This window comes from Heloderma suspectum, chromosome 1 (assembly GCF_057233095.1).
Source record: "Heloderma suspectum isolate Gila_16-S chromosome 1, 16-S_ref, whole genome shotgun sequence".
NCBI lineage: Eukaryota > Metazoa > Chordata > Lepidosauria > Squamata > Helodermatidae > Heloderma > Heloderma suspectum.
In genome coordinates this window covers 436,722,140-436,748,165 of record NC_139458.1, presented here as the reverse complement: position 1 = coordinate 436,748,165, position 26,026 = coordinate 436,722,140, and the positions used below count along the sequence as shown (strand labels likewise).

At 50.6% G+C, this 26,026-nt stretch overlaps 1 protein-coding gene across 4 annotated transcripts in view; it reads right to left on the bottom strand.

The window, feature by feature from the left end:
- Positions 1-227: 227 nt before the first annotated feature.
- Positions 228-26,026, bottom strand: part of LOC146360360 (uncharacterized) — a 55,952-nt gene continuing 30,153 nt past the window's right edge. For all 4 annotated transcript variants that reach the window (XM_084829498.1, XM_084829496.1, XM_084829497.1 and 1 more), the window contains 2 exons: positions 6,225-6,979; positions 228-3,468 (listed from right to left, as the gene is read on the bottom strand). In XM_084829498.1, the coding sequence (XP_084685624.1) occupies positions 3,427-3,468; positions 6,225-6,979 (797 nt within the window). In that variant the 3' untranslated portion in view covers positions 228-3,426. The remainder of the gene's footprint in view (positions 3,469-6,224; positions 6,980-26,026) is intronic.

Here is a 26,026-nt window from a genome sequence, read left to right as displayed (position 1 = left end):
GAGGAGGCTGCCCATTGTCTCTCTGCACGATGTCTCTTGCCCTCTTGCTGGGGGTGGTTAATTCCACTGCCTCTCTTCATGGGGGGCAGGGAGGGTTGAATGATCCATTTACTACTACGGGCTTGCCTCTCTTCAATCAGGAGGCATGCCCAGATATGTGGCTCATGCAGAAACACAGAGGGCAGACTCCTGGGAGGAGAGAGTGTCTTTTTTTTTCTTTTTTTTTACACTTTTCAGGTATAAGAATAACCTTAGTCATTTCTACAGCCCCCCTGTAAGATAAGCCCGTTTCATTGTAGAGGAGTGTGCCAGGAAATAATGAATCTATCACACATCCAAAAAACAGGATTCTGTCCACCACAAACGGAAAACAGACCAAAGCCTTGCAGAGTGCCGAAGGCTGATGTGAGAGTGGCCCTGTTGCCCATGCTGTGAACACTTGTTCCACTGTCGTCTGTAGTAAACCAGGGGACCTGGTGGGGTAGGAGGTGTTACCCTTCCCCAAACCCTGTTTAACCAGAGACAAACAGCAGGAGAAAGAAAGTGTGTTTCCATGCCAAAAGCAAAGACAAGCCTCTGTCATCTCACTTTCAGCTCTCCTAAAGCTGCTGTTCCATCCCCTGCCACTGCTCCGGTTCTCAATGGCAGCCAGTCAGCAGCCAGGACCGCAACATCTGGGCTGTCCTAGAGCCCTAATTCTGAATGGTCTCCCTTTGTTTCCAGCACAGGGTCCGGCCAACCTCACATTGACATTAACTCCCTTTGTTGCTTTACAAGAGAGATAGCAGCCAGCGTTCAGAAGCAACACTGGGGCAGGGGAAGAGGGGAATTAGGGCAGAAGACAATGGCTGCATTGATCTCGGAATGTTGGGGGCAGGGCAACGCCGGGGGCGGAAAACAGCCGCCAATTTATGCATTCATATTTGATTCCTAAAGTGCGCCCCGCAGCCGAAAACTAATAACGAAATATTCATTTTTAACTATGAAAAAAGGACGATGCTGAAATCCAGAACATTAAGAGTTGCATTATTACTCTTATCTAAGTACACAAGCATCGGGCAGCTCAGTAAGACTGCTTGCAAATCATGCCCCAAAGATCTACAAATATAGTATCTATTCCGCCTCCCCCACAATGGGCATAAACCCCGCTAAAGGTTCTCCTGTGCAAACCTCTTTGAAGTGAATTCAAGCTATGCACAAGTATGGTTGTTCATAAATTTCATACATGTATCGTCAGAACCACTCAGTGTGGCGGGCCTCTACTGTGCCCATTTTACAGGTGAGAACTGAGGCTGAGAGAGCCAGTTCCCTAAGACCACCCAGTGAGTTCACAGCTGAGGAAGCATTTGAACACATCTCTTCTATCCACTAGGCCATACCAGCTCACTCAGCCCTTCTTTGCTGTGCTTAACAGAACACGAATGAAGAAAACTAGGGTAGTCTAAGTATATTTATGCATATGTATCAACGACACAGCCAATATTCAGCTTTCCCTTTCCTTTCCGTTTCTTCTTTCTTTCTTTCTTTCTTTCTTTCTTTCTTTCTAATTTATTTATTTCGTTTCTATACCGCCCAATATCCGAAGCTCTCTTTTCTTTCGAAGAGAAAGTGTCTAGCCCTCATTACTGCAAGTTAAGACTTGACGGCATGGCAAAAAAAGCCAGATGAAGAATGTGAGTAGAACTCTCAGCAGTTGAGGCTTGTGAATTCTGTATGCAAAAGAGCACAGGACTCCTGCAAGCTACACCGGGTGAATTCCTCTCTTACACAACTACTAAAGGTGCAGTAGCCCTGCACTCTTTTGCATCTGGCCACTGTAATGCAAGCCTGTCTTCATGAGAAAGATGGTCCACCATTTGGATCACTTTAGCCACCAATTTGCTCTCGTTTTGCACCTTTTCCAACTCTTATCTTCTCTTTCTTCAGCCATGAGCCAAAGAGAAGGGGACCCCAACATTTAAATGTAGACACACCACAGAATCATGCAATGGCATTATTATGTCAACTGTTTTCCAGCCGCCTCATAACACTTAATTTGCCATTTTTACGGCCATGAGATACTGAGTTATCTTCAGTTATCATTGCACCAAGGCCCTGCAAAATCTCTTCCCTCCTTCTAAGCATAGCTAGAAATATTTTTTCCCAAACAAGTATTAATCTCAGTGGCCATTCTCTAGCCTAGACACTCAACTGAAGGAGGGATCCCTCTGGAATCCCTCACCCTGAATAATTCAACATTAATTTCCTGCCAACTTAATTTCCTAAAATCCACTGAGGTTTTGGACAAGCTGTGCTGTGCCACTTCAGACTGGTGATGGTTTAAAGAAGTGAATGCTTCTCTGCACAAAGTAAAGTAAAGTAAAATAAAAGCCCCAAAACATAGCAAACTAGCATCTCAGGAAGAAGAGTTTTCCCTGACATGCTAGTTGTCTATGTGCAGGGAGCTGGGAGGATTTGGGGGGGTGCATGGAGGAGCAGCCAATCATGTGAGCAATTTGAAGTAGTACAGGCCAGAGACAGGTTCACCACCATGTCAGTGAGAATTAGGCCTTGAACACCTGACCATTCACACCTCTGCTGAGATCATGAAAGTGAATAAAGTTCAAAAGGTTGCCCACACAAAGGCCACTTGTTCCAAAACTCATGGATGGAGGGAGGAGCCCGGAGGGAGGAGCCCGGAGGGAGAGAGGGGCCGAATGTCTAGCAAGTTGCTATTTCACCTTCCAGACTATTGATTAGTCACAACACTCAGGCGACTGCAATACACGCAATACACGTCCCATCGGAGGAGGGCAAACACGTCCAGTCATCTCCGTAGAAATAAAAAGCAGGCTGTTCTTGTTTTCCCAATAATCTCCCATTTGATACCCACTCGCGCTCTGTCTTGGGATCATTGCACCTGAGTGCTGAGTGGAATTGCCTCGTCCACTCAAGACGTTGAAAGAATAGACCAAAAAATGCAGTTGCAGAGTTGTTGGTGTTGCTTTTTTAAAAAGTGTCCCAGAAGTTTTACTTTCTCCCTTTGCAATTGTTGCGGTACGCAATTCAAAGTCTTGCAAGGCAAAGGTGAACCTGCGCGATGGCCCCTTTCTCGAAGCGGCATCATGTGCTTAGCTTGTGCCCGAGTCTGGCCAAAGGGGGGTCCCCGGTCACCCTAAACACAACAGCACGATTCCAGAAGAGCCATCGTTGTTTCAGCATCCTACAACGGAGCCACCTCGTGGCGACAGGACTAAGCCTACCCTAAACGGCTCTGGGAAGCCCTCAGCAGCCAGGAGCAGAAGAGAGCCCTGTTCCCGAAACGCTTTTTGTGCCGCCCGAGTTTGTTTGCCTCTCATCCCGCCACCGTGAGAGGCCTGGGAAAAGCCCCAACAGGCTGGCGGGGCTCTGGTCTGGCTTGGGGTTTTCTCTCTGCTCCCCAGCTGCTCACGCCTCGGGTGGGGCTGCGACACCTGGCATCTCGCCACCCTACAGAACGAGAGAGAGAAAGTGCACAAGAAGAAAAGCCGGTCAGGAAAGCATGCTGCTGCTGCACCACAAACGTTCCCTTTTCTGTGGGCTGCCTCCAGCACGTTGGGCAGAGACATTTCCCAGCTTGGCCATCCGGACCCCTTCTGGGTGGGGGCCAGGGGGTCGGCCTGGGACCTCCTTCTGCATGCGCTGCAGGTGTGCGCACACTGGGCCTGGTGTCTCCCGTTCCCCTTGTCCAGGCCATGGGGCGATGCAGGGGCCCCATCAGTATGGCAGCTTCCCCCACACTCGTTTAAGATGGCATAACCCTCGATAGCGTCATCCCCGGCATTTGGGGTGCTCCCGGATGAGGCTTTTGCTGTGTAATTGCAGTAAAATGTAATTGCTGCCTCGTTCCCGGAATTGTGCAGGGGGGCAGTGGAGACTGGTGGCGCCAATGTCTGTGGGGCGGTGAATCTGGTTTCAGTCAGAACCAGTCAGAACTCTAAAGGAGCTGTCCTCGCACCTTGGAGAGCTGCTTTAGCGTTCTGACTGAAACCTGGAGCAGATTCGCTGCCCCACTGACATCAGCGCCACCAGCCTCCACCGCAGTGGGGTCCAGACGTCGCCGTCTTCAATTTGTAACCCTTCCATGTTTTCCCACCAATTCTTCCATTGCTTTTCTTACCAGAAAAAAAATCTGTTAGGGACAGCAAGGCAGAAGAGCTCTGCAGTGCCTTCTGACGGGCAGCGCTAGGAGCCGTCCATCTGGAAGCGCCCTTGGTGCATTTTTAAGACGCATAATGAACGCATACGGTGCGTTCATTCTGCAACGCTGCTTACGCCGTGGCTTCCCATTGTATCAGCCTAGATCATCCTAAGGTTGCATTTTGGCGAACTCTTATTTTGAGACCGCAGGATGGTTTCACATCTCTCTTTCCTTCCCTTTCTCGCCTCCTGAGCGTTGTGGGAAGTGAACTGTGGAACAGCCAACAGTAGCTCTGTGCAGCTGTGAAGATGCGCGCGCAAGCACCAACAGCTGCGGCTGAGGGCAGGGGAGTCGAGAGAGTGCCGGGTTCATTCTCCTTGTATGCCCGGTTCAGGTGGCAGTCCCCAGCCGGCATCCCTCCAGATACGGGCTCAAGACTCTATAAGGCTGGTGGCTCCAACATCAGTGGGGCGGTAACCTGAATCTGGTTTCAGTCAGAACCAGTCAGAGCTCTAAAGCAGCTCTCCAAGGTGCAGAGCCTCCCTGCCCCAGGTTCTGGCTGAAACCCGGAGCAAATCTCCTGCCCGAAGTGAGCCACCAGCCTCCACTGGCGTGCACACATGCAAATCTGGCACACATGCAAATCTGCGGTCCTGATACTGATCGTTCTTCCCTCGCCGCCAGCATTGGCAGGGAAAGAGCCATCTGGAGGAGGATTTCTGGGGGGGGGAGAGTACAGGTGGGGGAATTGGGGGGCAGGGTATTTATGGGGGGCCACAGTGAAGGCCTTGGAGGCTGCCAGTTGTGCACCCCTGGCCTACAAGGACCAAAGGTCTGACTCCATAAGCAGCTCCTCGTATCCAGCCTCGTGAAGGGTGGAGATCGGCTGCTGCCCGTCTTGGGTTACTTGCAGACCACTGTCTGCCTCTGTGAAGCTGTGAGCACCACCCCAGCACCGGTTGCAATCCTGCTACTGTTTCCTCCATTGCTGTTTAATTCCAAGATGAAAGACAAGTGAGTCAAGAGCCCCAGTCGTGCCAGAGGCTGTCGAGTCTCTGGTCAGGTCACTTCACCCTCTGAATCACAGACTGAACACCCATCAAATCAGAGGGTGAAATGAGTTCACGGGTATTATCCGAAGTCCGCATTACAAACACACACTGGAGTAACAGTCATTCCCTCTTCCTGGGGAGCCCTCGGACTTGTAGTTGCGGTGGCTGGGGAGGGAAGGGGAGGGAAGCTGCTTCCTGGGGAGGGAAGGGGAGGGAAGCTGCTTCCTGGGGAGGGAAGGGGAAGGAAGCTGCTTCCTGGGGAGGGAAGGGGAGGGCAGTCTTGCTGAGACGGTTCTTTTCTTTGAGGCCAAGTTTGTTGGCCTTGTGATTTTTAAAAGCGATAGTTCTGTATGGAAATTCATATGCATTCTTCATAATATATATACCAATGTATACACATCTTTTGTGCACATTTTTAAACATACACATTTTTGGCCTCATGCACCCATTGGCTAAAGTATGTTTGCGTGCAGTTCGGAAATGTACGCATTTCCCTTTAAACATTTTTCAGATCTGCACATATTATCGAATACATTTGTTTTGCGGAACACGCTGCAAGCTTGGCGATGTATGGATTTCCAAACACAAATTGGGTTTGAGTCCACACTCAATTCTGGGATATGCAGATTGGGGAAATCCATTTAAAAAAACTCTCAATGGAGTGAATTTCTCACACATCCCTAGTCCTTACTAGCATACGTGAACCACAGACGCACATGTACATCACTTGAATGTGCAAAATGGACTCCTTTGAGAGTTAATGCAATGGAAGGAGACAGTAAATCATTTATCTGTGTGGCCACATATCGGTAATGGCCTATGCCGGCCTTCCCCAACCTGGTGCCCACCAGATATGTTGGACTGCAAGTCCCATCATTTCCAGCCAACATGGCCATTGGGATTTATGGTGCAACACATCTGGAGCCACCAGGTCGGGGAGAGCGGGCCTGCCCAGACATGCAAGAGAACACACGAAGGCGCAGGCTTCGGCCTAGCAGCATGCACCCGCCTACCTGCATCTCAGTGTCGATGCTCAGGCTTTCATAGATATTCTCAAAATGTTTCTCTGGAATGGGCGGAGGTTCCTCCTCCTCTTGTTCCGCCGGCTTGTTGCAGGTCATAGGCAGCAGCTGCTGAGATGCTTTGGGCCTCCTGCACACGCGGGCATACATGGTGCTTAGCCTCTTCTCCATGTCAGAGGCGGCCACGGGGGGAGCGTCTCTCTCAGACATCGCTGTGTCCTGCCATTCGCCATGGGACTCGTTGCACTGGAGGGGTGCAGCCGTCTGGCTTGGCCTGCCCCTGGACCCGACAGTCCTTGCATCCTTCCTCCCAGATTCCACTGACCCTGCAAAAAGGCCCTGCGTGGTAGCGCAGCTCGAGCTGGTCTTGGTTGGCAAACCAGAGCCCTCATGTCCTTCCAACTGACTTCTGAGAGATGATTCCGTTTCTTCGTCCCGGATGCGTTCATAAACTTGGCTATTTGTGCTCTGATTCAGTGCCTCCATTCTGCATATGTGGGCCTCCTTTGGAGTCATGGGTAGCTTCCTAAACTGCAGCGAGCTCGGGGACGTTGCCTTGGGACAAGATACTGGGGGAGTCAAGCCACCTCCCGGGTGGTCCAAGTCCAACTTCCTAGCCTTCTCCGGTCTTTGGTAGTCTGGGCTACCCGAATGGATGTCCTTCAGAGAAGTCATATTTTCTTCCTGCAGCTCGGCAGCAAATCCATTTGTTTGCCCCTCTACCTGGTGACTGGGCAAAGTGCTACCTGCGGACAAATACGTTGTTTTCATGAAACGTTGCTTTGAGTGATGTAACAAGGGGAAAGCATTAAAAAATATAACTCAAATGTTAGAAAGACATTTCATAAATAACTGACCCCCACTTGCTGAACTCCCCTGCAACAAATAGCAACAACCCTTTATTTATGGGACTCGACAGTCTTGTAGGCCCCTTCCAACCCTGCTATTCTACGATTCTATGATTCTATTGCCTAGGGGCGGGGAAAACCGATAGCCAGTAATGCCTTACTGAGGTCTGCCAAATGGAAGAATGTGAAGGCCGGCTCTGCCCTTACAACTACACTCGCGAAACCACTCAGAAAGAAAAACTTCCTGACTGTTAGAACAATTCTGCAATGGAACCCATGACCTAGGGAGGCTGTGGGCTCTCCCACACTGGAGGCGTTCAAGACGAGGCTGGACGGCCATCTGTCAGGGATGCTCTGACTTGGATTCCTGCACTGATCAGGGGGCTGGACTCGATGGCCTTGTAGGCCCCTTCCAGCCCTACTATTCTATGATTCTATGAAAACTGAACCTGTGCCCAGCTGGCATTCCTCAGACTACAATACCCAGTGAAAGGAAGTTAAAAAAAACACCTTCACCAGACTCGTCCTCAGGAAAAATCTACTACAGGATAGACCCAGAAGAGACAAAGCAGCATGACCTCCCTCTCACAGGCCTTGGGTGGCAGGCCTGTACTTGCTTATAGACAGCCCAGCAACCCAAAACAGCCACTCACGAGCAGCAGCAGGCCACATAACAAGGAGACAGACTCAGGGACCAGGGCCTGCAACATACCCAGATCCCAGCTCTGTTGCCATATCTACTCTGGAAACAGGATTACAGGACCTCATAGTGTCACCCACAACATTAGGGGCTCATTCACTTGTTCATCTTCCAATGTGATATATGCCACCTTTGGTCAGCAGTGCCTTTTTGCACTCTACCTAGGGCAAACAGGCCAGTCTCTGTGGAAAACAATAAATGGACACAAATCTGACATCAGGAATGGCATATTCAAAAACCAGTATGAGAACCCTTCAGCCTCCCAGGACACTCTGTCACTGACCTGAAGGTGGCCATTCTTGGAACAAAAGAACTCCAAAGACAGACGGCAGTGCAAAACAGCTGAATTGCAATTCATCACGAAGTTCAACCCTATCTCCTCTTGCTAGAATAGGGACAACTTTTTAAACTCTCAGTACAAGCGTTGATCAGCTCACCAATGCAAAGATGCCTGTGTTATCACCTGAAAACTGTTCTGTGAATGGGCACCATAGACACAGTAATGATCACTGTCCGTGTGCATTTCAGTTCTCTCTGACTTCACTGTTTACAATCCCACCCCCACCATGTGTGTATATATACACACTTGGAACTCAGGCTAACATCAGGCTGTAGTCCACGAAACTGACATTATTATGACCTATTTATTAAGTCTTGGAGGGAGTAATCGTAATATGGCTACTACATACTGTCTGGAGGGCCATAGGATTATTTGGTTTCTGGGAACCATTTCCCAGAAACTGCCCTCCCCATCTGCTCATAGCTGGTGTGGTTCTCTCTGCGCCGGCTACGTGGGAAACGGAAACGGAGCACAGAGACGGGGAAAAGGGGGCAGTCTTGGGGGCAGGGAGGGGAGGAGTCCGTGGAAGCTGCTTTGCATCGCTTCCTACCAGGTCTCCAGACCCCTTCCCTCCCCTTCCCCCTCCCCCTCCCCAAAGCCGCGCCTAGATAATCTAGGCAAAAATGCAGGGTGGCCAGAGCACGGAGGAGAGGATCCCTTCCGTGCGCCAGCCGCCCTGCATAGGATTGAGCTCTTAAGGTGCTAAGATGCTTTGTTGTTGCTTTTCCCCTGAAATGGAAAAAGCTCCTGGAATGAAGAAAACTAGCACAGCAGTGAGTAAGCAGGACTGGACCTTTTTTGGCCCAATATGCAGACCAGGCTGGAGTCATTGCAGACTTATTATAGGCAATCCAGAACTTTGCTGCTGTCTGTATCCTTCCAGATTGGAAGAGCAGGCTGTTTCCCGCCTCCCAGCTGAGCAGAGCAGAGCGGAGCAAGCTGCTCCAGCTGGTCCAGGGACTACAGAAGCAGGCAAGCTCCCAGAGAGCGAGCGACCAGGGGGAGCGAACAGGGGGAGCAAATGGGAGTTGGCCAGGGGAGTTGCAGTGGTAGAAGAGACAAAGGAGACAGAGGCTAAGAGGTAAGTGGGCTGCAGGAAGCCCAGGGGGCTGCCCTTTATCCTTCTGAGTGGCTGTGAGCTCACCAGGTGCTTCTGAGAGCTCCAACTGAATTGGGGGTGTGTGGCCTGAGTACTCCCAGCAGCTGAGTGGGCGGGAAGCTTCAGTCTGTTTCCCGCCTCCCAGCTGAGCAGAGCAGAGCAGAGGAAGCTGCTCCAGCTGGTCCAGGGACTACAGAAGCAAGCAAGCTCCCAGAGAGCGAGCGAACAGAGCGAGCGAACGGGGGGAGCAAACAGGAGTTGGCCAGGGGAGTTCGGCAGGGGAGGTCAAGGGGGAGGCCCCTAACATTTTTTTTTTTTTAATAACTTTTTTTCATTTATTTGTCTTGTAACACACACTTCCACACCAGTGGGACTCTGCTTTTAACCTCTACTGAGTAGAGGAGCAGGCACAGGCTAGTCTAGAACAATCACAAAGCTAGACACAAAAAGGGAAAAGAGGCTATGGAAGGACAAGACTCTCCAGTGGTGGTGACCTGCAAGGTGTGTGCAATGTTTGTTTTCTTGCCTGAGAACAACATGGCCGACACCTGCAACAAGTGCAAGTTGATCACGCTGCTGGAGGAAAAAGTAAGTGGACTGGAGCGGCGACTGTCGACCCTCCGGGGAATAAGAGAACACGAAGAGTTCTTGGACAGAATGGGGGAACTACAGCAGCAAAGGGCAGACCAGAAGCTTGAAGAGCAACAGCAAGATGAGGCAGTGGGAAATGCTGAGGTGAAGAAAAATGGAGTAGAGGATACTCCTTGGAAAAGGGTGACAGTTAGGAGAAGAAGAACTAGATGCCACTCTGCACCAGTGGAAGCAGTGGAGCTGTGGAACCGATTCCAGGTACTTGCGGATGAGACTGGAGGACAGCCTGCAGAGGAAGAATCACAGGGGAACCTACATGAGAGTGAGCAAGAGGCTGAAGGTCAGTCAAACAGAGGCGATGAAACCCAGGCCTACAACAAGAAGAGAAGGGTGGTAGTAGTGGGAGACTCCTTGCTGCGTGGGATTGAGACCCAAGTATGTCGCGAAGACCCGTGGACTCGCCAGGTACGTTGTCTCCCGGGAGGACAGATTAGAGACGTGACTGAAAGGTTGCCTGCACTCATAAAGCCCACTGACAAGTATCCCTTTCTTCTCATCCATGTGGGAACTAATGATACCGCCAAGCGGAGCTACGAAGAAATCACGTCAGACTTCGAAGCTTTGGGAAGGAAACTCAAGAACTTTGGGGCCCAGATAGTTTTCTCATCCATCCTTCCAGTAGTTAGAAGAGGGATAGAAAGGGAACGAAAAATACTCCGGGTGAATGACTGGCTACGAAGGTGGTGCCGACGAGAGAGATTTGGATTCTGGGACCATGGGCTATACTTCCTGGAAGATGGGCTGTTGGCTAGGGATGGGTTGCACCTCACAAAGGATGGGAAGAATGTGTTTGGCCACAGCATGAAGATCTTCATCAGGAGGGCTTTAAACTGAATCCTATGGGGAAGGGAGATGTAAAGTTGGGGGTAACAATGGATGAAGGCGCATGCACTGCAATGGAGAGAACAGCTCTGATAGCACCCAATAATAGTCTTCAGTTACATGTAGGAAGAAAGCCAGACTATGAAGCACATGGTCTTCGATGTCTATATACTAATGCCCAGAGTATGGGAAACAAACAGAACGAACTTGAACTCTTAATACAAGAGGGAAATTATGACCTGATAGGTATAACTGAGACTTGGTGGGATGACGCTCATGACTGGAATACAGCAATTGAAGGCTATAACTTGTTCAAAAAGAACAGGAGGAACAGAAAGGGAGGTGGGGTTGCACTGTATGTGAAAAATACATATCTCTGCACAGAAATACAGGAGGAGGAGCTTGGTAGCCCCATCGAGAGCATCTGGGTTGAAATAAATGGAGTAAATAATATAAGGAACCTGGTGGTCGGAGTCTACTACCGGCCACCCAATCAAGGAGAAGACGAGGATGAAACTTTTGAAAAGCAAATAGCCAATGTTTTAAGGAAGCATGATGTAGTAGTAATGGGGGACTTCAATTTCCCCGATATTTGTTTGGAGACAAATTCTGCAAAACATGGCCCCTCCAGGAAATTCCTGACTTGTGTGGCGGATAACTTCCTCCTACAGAAAGTAGAGGAAGGAACTAGAGGATCGGCTATCCTTGACTTGATCCTAACCAACAGAGATGACTTAGTGGATAAAGTAGCAGTTACAGGAACTCTGGGGGAAAGCGACCATGTTGTACTTGAGTTCTTGGTTCTAAGGGAAGCAAAAGCCGAGTATAGTCAAATGCGCACCCTGGATTTTAGGAAAGCTGATTTTCATAAACTCAGAACAATGATCAGGAAGGTCCCATGGCAAGCGACGCTAACAAGAAAAGGAGTCCAAGATGGGTGGGAGCTTTTAAAAAAGGAAATTCTCCAGGCACAATCACAAGCAATTCCAACAAGAAGAAAAGGTGGAAGACAACAGAAGAAGCCAATGTGGCTTCAAAAAAAGCTTAGAGATGACCTGAAAACAAAAAAAGACACATATAGGAAGTGGAAAGAAGGCCAAGTAACAAAGGAAGAGTACAGGCAGGTAGCACAGAATTGCAGGGATGGCGTCAGGAAGGCTAAAGCTGAGAACGAGCTGAGGTTAGCAAGGGATGTTAAAAACAACAAAAAGGCTTTCTTCAGCTACGTGCATAGTAACAGGCAGAGGAAAGAAATGGTGGTTCAGCTATTAAATATGGATGGCAAAACGATAACAGATAACAAAGAAAAGGCAGAGGTGCTCAATTCCTACTTTGGCTCAGTCTTCTCCCAAAAGAGGGTCTATGGCCCCACTGGCAAAGGCGAAGTACAGGCTGAAGGCGCAGGATTGCAGCTTGAGATCGACAGGCATATGGTCAAGGAACACCTCATTACTTTGAATGAGTTCAAATCTCCAGGGCCAGATGAACTGCATCCTAGAGTCATAAAGGAACTGACAGAGGAACTCTCAGAGCCGCTGTCTATTCTGTTTGGGAGGTTGTGGAGGACGGGGGAGGTGCCAGATGACTGGAGGAGGGCTAACGTTGTTCCTATCTTCAAAAAGGGTAAAAAGGAGGAACCTGGGAACTACAGACCAGTCAGTCTGACATCAATCCCTGGGAAAATTCTGGAGCAGATCATAAAGCAATCCATCTGGAAGCACCTTGAAAACAATGCCGTGATTACTTGAAGCCAACATGGATTTGTCAAAAACAAGTCCTGCCAGACAAATCTGATCTCATTTTTTGATCAAGTAACCTCCCTTGTAGACCATGGGAATGCTGTAGACATCATATACCTCGACTTCAGCAAAGCTTTCTACAAAGTGCCCCATGATATCCTGATGAGCAAACTAGCTCAAAGTGGGCTAGATGAAACAACGATCCGGTGGATCCACAGTTGGCTACAGAATCGGCCTCAAAGAGTGCTTATCAATGGGACCTTCTCAAACTGGGGAGATGTAACGAGTGGGGTACCGCAGGGCTCAGTCCTGGGCCCAGTGCTCTTCAACATTTTTATTAATGACTTGGAGGAGGAGGTGCAGGGAATGCTGATCAAATTTGCAGATGACACAAAATTGGGAGGGATAGCTAATACTTTGGAAGACAGAAACAACATTCAAAGTGATCTGGATAGACTGGAGCGCTGGGCAGAAAACAACAGAATGACATTTAATAGGGACAAATGCCAAGTTCTGCACCTAGGAAAAAGAAACCAAATGCAGAGTTACAAGATGGGGGATACGTGGCTCAACCATATTACAAGCGAGAAGGATCTTGGAATTGTTGTCGATCACAAGCTGAATATGAGCCAACAATGTGATGTGGCTGCAAAAAAGGCAAATGCTCTTTTGGGCTGCATTCATAGAAGCATCGCTTTCAAATCCCAGGAAGTACTAGTTCCCCTCTACTCAGCACTGGTTAGGCCTCATCTGGAGTACTGTGTCCAGTTCTGGGCACCACACTTTAAGAAGGATGCAGACAAACTGGAGAGGGTTCAGAGGAGGGCAACAAAGATGATCAGGGGACTGGAAACAAAGCCCTATGAAGAGAGACTGAAAGAACTGGGCATGTTTAGCCTTGAGAAGAGAAGACTGAGGGGAGACAGGATAGTGCTCTTCAAGTACTTGAAAGGTTGTCACAGAGAGGAAGGCCAGGATCTCTTCCTGATCATCCCAAAATGCAGGATACGGAATAATGGGCTCAAGTTACAGGAAGCCAGATTCCGGCTGAACATCAGGAAAAACTTCCTGACTGTAAGAGCAATACGACAATGGAACCAATTACCTGGGGAGGTGGTGGGCTCTCCCACACTGGAGGCCTTCAAGATGAGGCTGGACAGCCCTTTGTCAGGGATGCTCTGACGTGGATTCCTGCATTGAGCAGGGGGCTGGACTCGATGGCCTTGTAGGCCCCTCCCGACCCTACTATTCTATGATTCTAAGAATGGAACAAGGGTTTGTGTGCCCCTTTGACTTCTTCTAGGTGCGCAGCTATCTAAGGACGCATACAGGTTATGCATGAAGAAGCTTCGGAAAAGTGCCCTACAAGAAAGGCACCCTTCTTTCTAACATATTACTATCCAAGTCTAAGAAAACAATAAGAATCAACTCTAAGTGTCAGGCTAAATGCCATGCTGCAGCAACAACAGGCACTTTAAGTAGGGTGGCCACGTGTCCTCTTTTACAGAGGACAGTCCTCTGTTTTGAAGGTGTCTGCTCTTTGAAGGGCTGTCCAGCCTGAGTCTGGTTTAAAGATGAAGAGCCACTAGAAGGAATTGCTCAAGGGCCTTGGAGTTGCCCATCAGCAGCACCTGGACAGTACGCTGAGCAGGCAGGGCTCACATGACACCTGGTCATAACGTTCCATGCTATGAGATGTACTGTATTTAAACTGTAATAATCATGTCTACATTTATATATATGTATATATATATTCACATATGCAGATGCTATGCAAATAGTTGTCCTCTTATTTGGCGATGCATTTCTTTTTTTTGGCGAGTCATAAATGGCCACCCTAGAAAAGCACGTCGAAGTGTTACAGCAGCCATGTGCTCAGCCAGAGTTGTGCTGTGGTGATCACTGGCTAGAAAGCATGAGGAGCGAAGTGAGGGGGCAGGGTGGGTGTGGCGGGGAAGTTGGATGGACAGATGATCAAGTGGATATATTTGCAATACTTCCATAAAGCCCTTTCCCACCACCAGGAAGAGCAAAACACCCTTTGATCCCTGTGTTACAATTCAGGGCTTCCCCAAAGCAACTTCCAGTTCCACAGTGTGGCAGAAAACAGGCCCCTCTCAGAATCCAGATAGGCCTTGCCCTGTTTGTTTCCGTGCCAGCGATAAGTCCTGCTCCGCAAGGCACATGTGAGGATGAATCGGGGGAGGGATCCGGCCATTTTTTCTCCTCTTTTTTGTAGCAAGTCTATTTTTCCTAACACGGCAGCATCCAGGCCGATTTGGCCAAGTGCCGAGGCTTGTAATGAGTTTGTTCCTTTTGTTAATAAGTATTTAAGCCAAGAAGCAGGTTCCAGTGCCGTCTGCAGAAGCTGCCAACTACTGAGTCTCTGGCAAAGATAACTGCAGAGCAGGCCCTCCTCTCCTTAAAGATAAAGTGACAAAAAAGCACCAGTGTCTGGCATACTGGCCTTGAACCAGAGAGACTTTGGAGGCTGTACCTGTATTTCTGCAGCAGCAGCTTTGGCGCAAGAGGGGAGATTTTCATCAGGGAAGTAACACAGTGGATCAGGTCGCTGCTCCAGTCAAAATTGGACACCCCTGAGGCTGCCAAAATTGGACACCCCTGAGGCTGCCTTCGAGGCAAAGCCAAACATGGGGCGAGTCAGTCATAGAGCTGACCTCCACGTTGTGCATGGCTTTTGCCTTACATAACCACAATGGCCTCTTCGTTTCTTTTGGTTGTGCTTACGATACCATTGCATGCTCCCCAGTTCTGAGTAATGAGAAGTTCCAAGAGCAAAGCTACTGGGCTTTGCTTCCGGTGGAGAGAGCACTGGAGACTCTGAGTGTTCTTGCAATCGTTCCTTTATTTGCAAATATATAAGCAGAGCGCTGGTGGGGGCAAACAGCAGCCACTCTTGCAAATCCTTCCTGAACCAACTTACCTGTTCCTCTTGTTGTCGTCCCCCCCCCCGCTGCCCCCAACCCTCTCTCCAAACCCCGTGACTGCCACTGCTCAGCTTATCCATCGTCATGCTCCCTCTCCCTTATTTGACTCCATCCAACGGACATTGCAAACACTCTGGAAAGGTACATGGTCAACTCTACGCTCTGTACAGCACCCCAAACACTAAACCTACCCCCCCAAACAACCCTAAATAGTAGGAATGCCAAAGAAGGCCTGCCCATGACAAGTTGGTGGCCTAGGCAGAAAAGCCAAATTGTAACACCCCCCCCCCATTAACATCGGACACAATCTACCTGGAAGTTCTCCTGCACACACCCCACTGAAATGTGCAGGAGCTGCACAAATTCCATGGCCTGGATGTGGCCTGTTTCCCACTCACAGAGTTCATTGCTAGTCACAAGATGTGTGCGCGCATGCACACGAGTGGTGATATGTCAGGAATTATGAAAATACACTTGCTGTCCCCGCAGGGCGAGGATTCACTGGCACTGACTTGATGCAAATCATAATAATGCTTGTTACAGAGCAACGAAAAACAGGCACCCGCAACCTGATACAGCCAGTTAGCAACATAAACAGGAGAGGGAAGTTCTGGGTGGAAGGAAGGAAGGCTAACGGCCTCAAGGACTTCCTGACAGACCAGGGGATTATTCTGCCTTCGGCTCTCTCCAACGCCTTGTTGAAGGTCCTCCTTTTCGTTGCAGTGGGGCAAGATCTGAAGGAAGTCTTCTGTTTCAAACCTGCTTTTGATGCTGCTTCGAGTGCATGCCGCAGATGAGTCTGCAATGCCACGTGTGTGTCTCTGTGTGTGCTGCACACATATTTTGAGATTCAACAGAGCACAAATTCAAAAGGTTTGGCAGTTTGAATCTGAAATGTAGAATCCTACAGTTTCTAAAAGATTTAATTTTTGAGATCCAGTTTTGCAAGGGTGGCTCTTCCCTCCTAAGTGATATTTTACATTGTGCTCATCATGTTTTAAGGCAATACAGTTACACATTAACTTATCAAACTGACTCTTTCATTTATGTTGGATTAAATCCAGAATTAGTAATTAAGAAAACATGTTCTTAGGTATAAATATCTGCAAGACACACACACAATCAACCAGATCCTTCTTCACTCCTCTGACTCTGCTACTTCAGTAAATTTGCTGTCTTAAGACACTCTCTACCCCTTGCCAGGGAACACCCTGATAGAAGACTTATCTGGTGCCACTCCCTCTTGTTTTCTTAACCCCCCCAACCTTTTCTACACAGTTTTGGCACAAGCCATCACTCTTCATTCCTCTGACTGAAATAAGCCCAAATCTGTGTACATCAAGAGCTTCCGGGACTCGAACTGGCGATCTTTGGATCTCCGTACCGCTGCCCCGTGTGGTGAACTGCAGAACTGCGGGCTGGAGCAGCTACCTCGACAGGCCCTGCATTTGCCTCGCCCGCCCAAGCTGGTCCTCAGACTTTCCTGGGCAGGAAGGACTATAAATTTCTCATTCATTCATTCATATCTGCCCAATAACCAATGTTCTCTGGACAGATTACAAACAGTTAAAAGACTAAAATGCCATACAAAGAGTGAAAAATATAAAACACAGTGCGAATATTTAAAAGAATGCAATACAACCATAAAAATCTAGAACTAGGTCAGTAAACGCCTGAAAGAAAAGAAAGGTCTTTGCCTGGTGCCGAAAAGATAACCATGTTGGTGCCGGATGAACCTGTTAGGGGAGGCCATTCTATAAGTGGGGGTGCCACGACAGAGAAGGCCCTCTCTCCTGTAGCGGCCCACCTAGCTTCCTTTGGCAGGGGCACCCAGAGGAGGGCCTCTGAAGGTGTGGGCAGCTAGGCACGGCAGGAGACATTCCTTCAGAGACTCCGGTCCCAAGCTGCTGAGCCCTTCAAAGGTCAACCCCAACACACTGAATTGGGCTCAGCAATGGACTGGAAGCCAGTACAGCTGGCAAAGCTCTGTTGTCACATGATCTTGCGGGCCAGTCCCAGTTAGTAGCCTCGCAGCTGCTTTTAGTTAACTGAAGTTTCCACATGGTCTTCAAAGGTAGCCCCACGTACAGTGCATTGCAGTAAGCCCACTGGGAGGTTGCCAGAGCATGGATGACTGTTGCCAGGCTGACTCTGTCCGGACAGGGTTGCAGCGGGTACATCAGCCTCAGCTGACAGAAGGCGCTCCGGGCCACCGAGGCCACCTGGGCCTCAAGCGGGAATGGTGGATCCAGGAGCACCCCTAAGCGGCCGCCTGATCTTTCAGGGAGAGGCTGAACACCATTCCGCTGGGCGGACGAGGCCCTGCTAAGAGCACCTCCGTCTTGTCTGGACCGAGCTTCGGTTCGCTGGCCCGGATCCAGCCCATGACCCTGCTCAGGCATCCACCGCCTCGCCTGGGCGAGACGAGGCGGAGAGAGGGGCTGGCGGGGCTCCGGCGTGAGCCGAGCCTTCCCTGAGCAGGCGCGTCTCCCGAGCAGGGGCGCTCCCGGGCGCCCGGCGGCCCCGCGCCCGGCCTGGGCTCCGAGGCAGATTCCTGCAGCGCCCTCGGCTCCGGCGCCCGACGGCTTCCGCGGCTGGGGCGCCCCGCCCGGCCTCTCCCTCGACGTCGGCCTCCCGGATCGGCTTCCAACGCCGGGCCCCGCCAGTGCCGCTGCGCGTGCCGCGCCCCGCTCCTCTGCGCGGGCCTCCGCCCGCCCTGCTCCCTCCGTCGTCTTCCCCGCGCTCGCCAGGGACACCGAGGCTCCCCGGGCAGAGGCCTGGCTGCCGCGCCACGGTCTCCTGCAGGGCGCCGCATGCGCCGAAGCCGAAGCCGCCCAGCGGCCAGGGCGGCTGGCGCAGCGGCTCCTCGTGCTCCTGGAGCGCAGCGCAGCGCAGCGCAGCTCGCCAAAGGGGGTGTCGGTTTTGGAATCCACCCCGGGTTTTGGCAGGGCGAGTCCTTTATTTGTTCGGAGTTTTCGTTCCTGTGCTGCAGCCAGGGCGGGGAGGTCAGGTCAGCGCGCAGCACCCGGGCCTCCCCGGGGCCACGGCCCGGAACGCGGCGCTGCTTTAACTCGCCAAACGACCTGGCGCCTTCTCAGCAGAGCTGTCCACCAGGGAGCCGCAATGACTCGTCGGGCTCGGCGGAACCCCGCTCTCTGGGCGCCCAGGCACACCCGCGCACAGCGGAGGCTGGGGGCTCCAGTGTCAGTGGGGCGCAGCATCCGCTCCGGGTTTCAGTCAGAACCAGCCAGAACTCTAAAAGGCGCTATCCTTGCGCCTTGGAGAGCTCCTTTAGAGTTCCGATTGAAACCCAGAGCAGATGTGATGTCCCCCTGACATAGGAGCCACCAGCCTCCACTGTGCGCGCACACGCACGCCGCCCCCCCCCACCCCATTCCTGCACGCCGCAGAGGAAACATCGCAATTCCAGGCTCAGGAGTCTCAGAGTCTCCCACGCTCCTTCCCATCTCGGCCTGCTCCAGGAGTTGGGGACTCAGCCTGGTGCTCAGTCTGCGTCCACACTGGCAGATCACTGATGGAGGTGGCCATGACCTCGCTGCTGCACCAGCCTCGCGCTTGGCCAGCGGCATTTCGGGGCTCGATTCCTGCTGGAAGAGCCAGCGTCTCTGGGGAAAGAGCAGCGAAGAAAGAAGCGCAGTCTGCTCTGGAGCAGAGCATTAACTGTTCCTCCCAGAGGAGCTGCATTCGGCTCTTGCTCTTGCAGCTAATGCTCGGGGAGAAAGAACTGGAGGCACACACCGTGCCCCCTTTCCTCAGCGCAAGGGGGCTGCACAGCCTGCCCCAAGCTGGGGCTAAGGGTCTGCGATGCCTGACTCAGGGCCACTCCTGTGCAGATGATCCCAGACACAACAGCCAGGTCTCCTTAAAGTTTAAATATGTTGGGTCGGGGTATTTCATTGTTCATTCTTTTTAGCTGTTTTAAATTGTTTCAAATGTTTGCACATTAAAGGCTTTATATTCCGTTTTACTGTGTAGTATTTTAGGGTTTTCATTTTTGTGAATCACCCAGAGCACTTTGGCTATTGGGCGGTACAGAAATAACAACAACGGCGATAATGATAATGGTAATAATAATAGCCCAGAGAGCACAGCACCAACTAGAAACCCGTGGAGGCAGTGTTGAAACCCAGGCCTAGGCAGGTAAGACAGTCCAGTGCCCAGAAGGGGTGGGGACGAGGCGAGAAGGGTGAAAGGAAAGGGGGAAGCTGAGACGCGGGAAGGTAAAGATGCCAGGCGTCCCCAGAGCTCTGACGCAAGGGAGCCGCCGCACCAGACAGCGACTGCTGCTCAGGCCAGACCAAGAGGCTCTTCCGGGCCTTTCGAAGTGGCTGGGCTCATCCTCTCCTTGCGTGCCTAGGAAAGGGGCTGTCCTGAGCGCCGTAGGGGAGGGAGGGGGCTCCAATTTTGTTTCTACACGCTGGTCACCTTGCTTGTGGATTCACTGTGCGCAGGGCCTGCACCAAGGGTAGGCCTGGTCGGGCACCTGCCAAGGGCCCACACCCCAGCAGGGGCCCTTGACAAGAGCCCCCTGGAGCTGCCACTGCCTACCTGCTTCCTGGCTCTCTCCCTGTTGAACAAGCAAGCGGCAGCCATGCTGAGAAGGAGGATGAGGAGCCAGAGCAGCTGGGGACCATGGCGGTGAGGAGGGGGGCTCCCCGAGGGAGGGGGGCCATGGAGGGCCTACAGCAAGAAGAAGGAAGGAGTGGCAGTAGTGGGAGGCTCCTTGCTGCGTGGTGTCGAGACCCAAGTATGTCGCGAAGACCCATGGACTCGCCAGGTATGTTGTCTCCCGGGAGGACGGATTGGAGACGTGACTGAAAGGTTGCCTGCACTCATAAAGCCCACTGACAGGGATCCCTTCCTTCTCATCCATGTGGGAACAAATGATACCGCCAAGCGGAGCTACGAAGAGATCACGTCAGACTTCGAAGCTTTGGGAAGGAAACTCAAGAACTTTGGGGCCCAGATAGTTTTCTCATCCATCCTTCCAGTAGTTAGAAGAGGGATAGAAAGGGAACGAAAAATACTCCAGGTGAATGACTGGCTACGAAGGTGGTGCCGACGAGAGGGATTTGGATTCTGGGACCATGCACTATACTTCCTGGAAGATGGGCTGTTGGCTAGGGACGGGTTGCACCTCACAAAGGCTGGGAAGAATGTGTTTGGCCACAGCATAAAGAACTTCATCAGGAGGGCTTTAAACTGAATCCTACGAGGGAGGGAGACGTAATGTTGGGGGTAACAATGGACGTAGGCGCATGCACTGCAACGGAGAGAACAGCTCTGATAGCGCCCAATAATAGTCTTCAGACACATGTGGGAAGAAAGCCAGACTATGAAGCACATGGTCTTCGATGTCTATATACTAATGCCCAGAGTATGGGATACAAACAGAACGAACTTGAACTCTTAATACAAGAGGGAAATTATGACCTGATAGGTATAACTGAGACTTGGTGGGATGACGCTCATGACTGGAATACAGCAGTTGAAGGATATAACTTGTTCAAAAAGAACAGGAGGAACAAAAAGGGAGGTGGGGTTGCACTGTATGTGAAAAATATATATCTCTGCACAGAAATACAAGAGGATGAGCTTGGTAGCCCCATCGAGAGCATCTGGATCAAAATAAGTGGAGCAAAGAATAAAAGGAACCTGGTGGTCGGAGTCTACTACCGGCCACCCAATCAAGGAGAAGACGAGGATGAAACTTTTGAAAAGCAAATAGCCAATGTTTTAAGGAAGCATGATGTAGTAGTAATGGGGGACTTCAATTTCCCCGATATTTGTTGGGAGACAAATTCTGCAAAACATGGCCCCTCCAGGAAATTCCTGACTTGTGTGGCGGATAACTTCCTCCTACAGAAAGTAGAGGAAGGAACTAGAGGATCGGCTATCCTTGACTTGATCCTAACCAACAGAGATGACTTAGTGGATAAAGTAGCAGTTACAGGAACTCTGGGGGAAAGCGACCATGTTGTACTTGAGTTCTTGGTTCTAAGAAAAGCAAAAGCCGAGTGTAGTCAAACACATACCCTGGATTTTAGGAAAGCTGATTTTCATAAACTCAGAACAATGATCAGGAAGGTCCCATGGCAAGTGATGCTAACAAGAAAAGGAGTCCAAGATGGGTGGGAGTTTTTAAAAAAGGAAATTCTCAAGGCACAATTACAAACAATTCCAACAAGAAGAAAAGGTGGAAGACAACAGAAGAAGCTAATGTGGCTTCACAAAAAGCTTAGAGACGACCTGAAAACAAAAAAGGACACATATAGGAAGTGGAAAGAAGGCCAAGTAACAAAGGAAGAGTACAGGCAGGTAGCACAGAATTGCAGGGATGGCATCAGGAAGGCTAAAGCTGAGAACGAGCTGAGGTTAGTGAGGGATGCTAAAAACAACAAAAAGGCTTTCTTCAGCTATGTGCATAGTAAAAGACAGAGGAAAGAACTGGTGGTTCAGCTATTAAATAAGGATGGCAAAACGATAACAGATGACAAAGAAAAGGCAGAAGTGCTCAATTCCTACTTTGGCTCAGTCTTCTCCCAAAAGAGGGTCTATGACCCCCCTGGCAAAGGCGAAGTACAGGCTGAAGGCGCAGGATTGCAGCTTGAGATCGACAGGCATATGGTCAAGGAACACCTCATTCCTTTGAATGAGTTCAAATCTCCAGGGCCAGATGAACTGCATCCTGGAGTAATAAAGGAACTGGCAGAAGAACTCTCAGAACCACTGTCTATTCTCTTTGAGAAATCATGGAGGACGGTGGAATTGCCAGATGACTGGAGGAGGGCGAATGTGGTCCCTATCTTCAAAAAGGGTAAAAAGGAGGAACCTGGGAACTACAGACCAGTCAGTCTGACATCAATCCCTGGGAAAATTCTGGAGCAGATGATAAAGCAATCCATCTGTGAGCACCTTGAAAACAATGCAGTGATTACTCCAAGCCAACATGGATTTGTCAAGAACAAGTCCTGCCAGACGAATCTGATCTCATTTTTTGATCAGGTAAGCTCCTTTGTGGACCGTGGGAATGCTGTAGACATAATATACCTCAACTTCAGCAAAGCTTTCAACAAAGTGCCCCATGATATCCTGATGAGCAAACTAGCTCAAAGTGGGCTAGATGAAACAATGATCCAGTGGATCCACAGTTGGCTACAGAATTGGACTCAAAGACTATTTATCAATGGGACCTTCTCAAACTGGGGAGAGGGAATGAGCGGGGTACAGCAGGGCTCAGTCCTAGGCCCAGTGCTCTTCAACGTTTTTATTAATGACTTGGAGGAGGAGGTGCAGGGAATGCTGATCAAATTTGCAGATGACACAAAATTAGGTGGGATAGCTAATACTTTGGAAGACATAAACAAAATTCAAAGTGATCTTGGTAGACTGGAGCGCTGGGCAGAAAACAACAGAATGACATTTAAGAGGGATAAATACCAAGTTCTGCACCTAGGAAAAATAAACCAAGTGCACAGTTACAAGTTGGGGAATACGTGGCTCAACAACACTACAAGCGAGAAGGATCTTGGAATTGTTGTCGATCACAAGCTGAAGATGAGCCAACAAAGTGATGTGGCTGCAAAAAAGGCAAATGCTCTTTTGGGCTGCATTAATAGAAGCATAGCTTTCAAATCCTGGGAAGTACTAGTTCCCCTCTACCCAGCACTTTTAGGCATCATCTGGAGTACTGTGTCCAGTTCTGGGCACCACACTTTAAGAAGGATGCAGACAAACTGGAGAGGGTTCAGAGGAGGGCAACAAAGATGATCAGGGGACTGGAAACAAAGCCCTATGAAGAGAGACTGACAGAACTGGGCCTGTTTAGCCTTGAGAAGAGAAGACTGAGGGGAGATATGACAGCAGTCTTCAAGTACTTGAAAGGTTGTCACAGAGAGGAAGGCTAGGGTCTCCTCTCAATCATCCCAGAGTGCAGGACATGGAATAAAGGGTTCAAGGGACAGGAAGCCACATTTCGGCAGAACATCAGGAAAAACATCCTGTTAGAGCAATACGACTATGGAACCAATTCCCTAGGGAGGTGGTGGGCTCTCCCACACTGGTGGCGTTCAAGACGAGTCTGGACAGCCATCTGTCAGGGATGCTCTGATGTGGATTCCTGCATTGAGCAGGGGGTTGGACTCGATGGCCTTGTAGGCCCCTACTATTCTATGATTCTATGAGGGGGCCTTGCCCAAGGGCCTGTGAAAAGCTGGAGTTGGCACTGGGCGTGGACACAGCAGTCTGCCCGGGCACAAGTACCCATATTTCCATGCTCTCCTCTCGGTGCTGCACTGAGCCAGGACGCCAGGAGGTTTCCTTGTACTTCTTTCTGGGCATCATAGGAACCGTTGCCATTTGCCTCTCATCCGACTGGTATGATCTCCAGCAAGGTAACGCTGCACAAAATGCTTTCAGACCAAACAGAATGGCACATACACTTGCTGGTCACAGAAGCGAGGGCAGAAATTGCACATGGAATCAGTCGCTCTCCCAGGCCAGGATCTCGCTGGTCTGGGAAGGACTTGACAAGTTGGAGGGAGAAAAAAAACAAAGTAAGCAGCTCCGAGTAGGCAAGCAGAAGGACCAGCACTAACAACATCCGATCCCAGGAACCAAGATTGGTGTTGACCTGAACATGACCTGGAAGTATTTACACGGAGCCAACAAAGGTCATCAGGAGCTAATGAGCAGTGAGCTCAAAAGAAGGTGGTCAAGAACAGGGCGTTCCGTGAGCCTTCCTCCAAGGGTGGGCATATGACAGTCCTCTATCTGAAGGGCTGCCAGAGGGCGGCCCTCTGTTTTATGGTGTCCTCTAGTTGAAGAGCTGCCCTGTCCAGTTCTGGTGTGAAGATAAAGAACTAAAGAAAGGCTGGCCATCCTTCACAGCACCTGACAGCAGACTGAACAGGTCCGCTGGTCACAGTCTTCCACGCTCTGGGGAGATGTACTGCATTCCTACTTAGATTATCATAATTATTTCTAAATACGCACCTATGCACATAAATTGGCGCACGCAAATTTTATGCAAATGACTGTCCTCTTCTTTGGTGATGCGTTTCCTCTTTTTGGCAGTTTGCAAGTGGCCACCCTACTTCTCCCACGGGCAGTCGAGGGCCAAGGGCACTGACCCCTGGCTCACTGGCTCCGGGCCAAGCCCTAGCAGTGCGGCCTCTGATAGGCCTCAAGTTGGAACTGACCCCATGCTGACAGGACCCAGAGGCAATGGGACCATCCCAGCCTCCCGCTACAGTGACGGCCTTCTGTGCGTTGGTGCCTTGAGTCTTCCAGCAGCTGTAGAGAAGTTGAGAGGTTTTTCTCCTTGTTCTCTCTGAGTAAACTTAGGGATAAAGATAATCAGCACTGGGGAAACTCCACAGGGTGGGTTGATGGGGAAACATGAGGAAATCTCTTTCTCTGTTTGAAGGGACATTTCTTCCCCCCTCCCCCACCCCCAGTCTCTAGCCTCTGCCACGAACCAGCATTGCTGGGATCCCACAGATGCCCCTTTACAGCCACCGTCTCTGTCTGGCGGATAATCCGCGTTAAAATAGATTCCAACTGCCTTATGCACACGGCATAAAGTGGCGTTTCAAGCCTTACACCAGAGAGACCCTCAGAGAGGGGAAAACCCCGCGCGGCACCAGCAACAGTGTCCAAAAGGCCATTAACTCAGCGGAGAGCAGTGCGTGTGACTCAGCACCACCAGAGAGCCAGGACAGTCAAATCGAAGGGAGGAGCAATGACCAGACTGGGAGGGCAGGATTGAAGGCGTCACTGGAAATGCAGGCTGGCCCTCAGCACTTCACAGGAGCCGTCGCACAACGTGCCGAGAGGCTGCTGGACACTCAGTAGAGCGTGGTGGATGCGTCACACAGCCAGTGGCACAGTGGTAAATTCTGAAGTGCAGATGCTCATCATGTCGCTCCCTGTAGCCCCGCCCCCAAGGAGAGTCCAAAAATGCAGGCGGCTGTGTGGATCCCTATCAAGCTGGGAAAATCCAAGTCATCCCCAGCTACTGTGAGGACTGCAACTGAGCTCAGAGGGCGCAGGCGGGTCTGAGGCGGGTGGAGGATGTCAGCATCCCCACTAATAAAAAAAACTCCTGGCACTGCAACCTTGTGAGTTCTGACTCCGTGGCAACTCTGCTTGCTGTGCTCCAGAGACAGGACGCCCCCGACTGCCCCCTCCCTAGCAGCACTAACCCCACAACACGTTTCCGAACCACTTCCCGCTGCTAGCAAAGAGGACGAGGGGTCTGCCAGCTTGTTTCTGCCATGCATCTGCGGCAGGTTCCATCCCGCAAGGATCTCCAGCTGTCAGAGCCGGCCCTGCCATTAGTCAGGGTCAGGAAAGATTCCTCTGGAGTCAGCTCATCAGGGCACCAGAAGCCCACCCGGTGGCGGGAGGGTCAGCTACATGCCAATGGAAGATCAAACCAGAACATGTGGGGAAAAGAAGGTGCCAGGCCATAGCGTCGAGGCACAGCAGTGCCATCAAGAGGCAAAGAAGGAGTTGCCAGAAAGCCGGACTGAAGCTCCTCTCCCCGTTCCCTGATGTGATCCGAGCCTGTCCAGCTCAGGGTCTTCTCCAGTTGAGGTGCATGTTGGGGGCGGGGGGCCCTT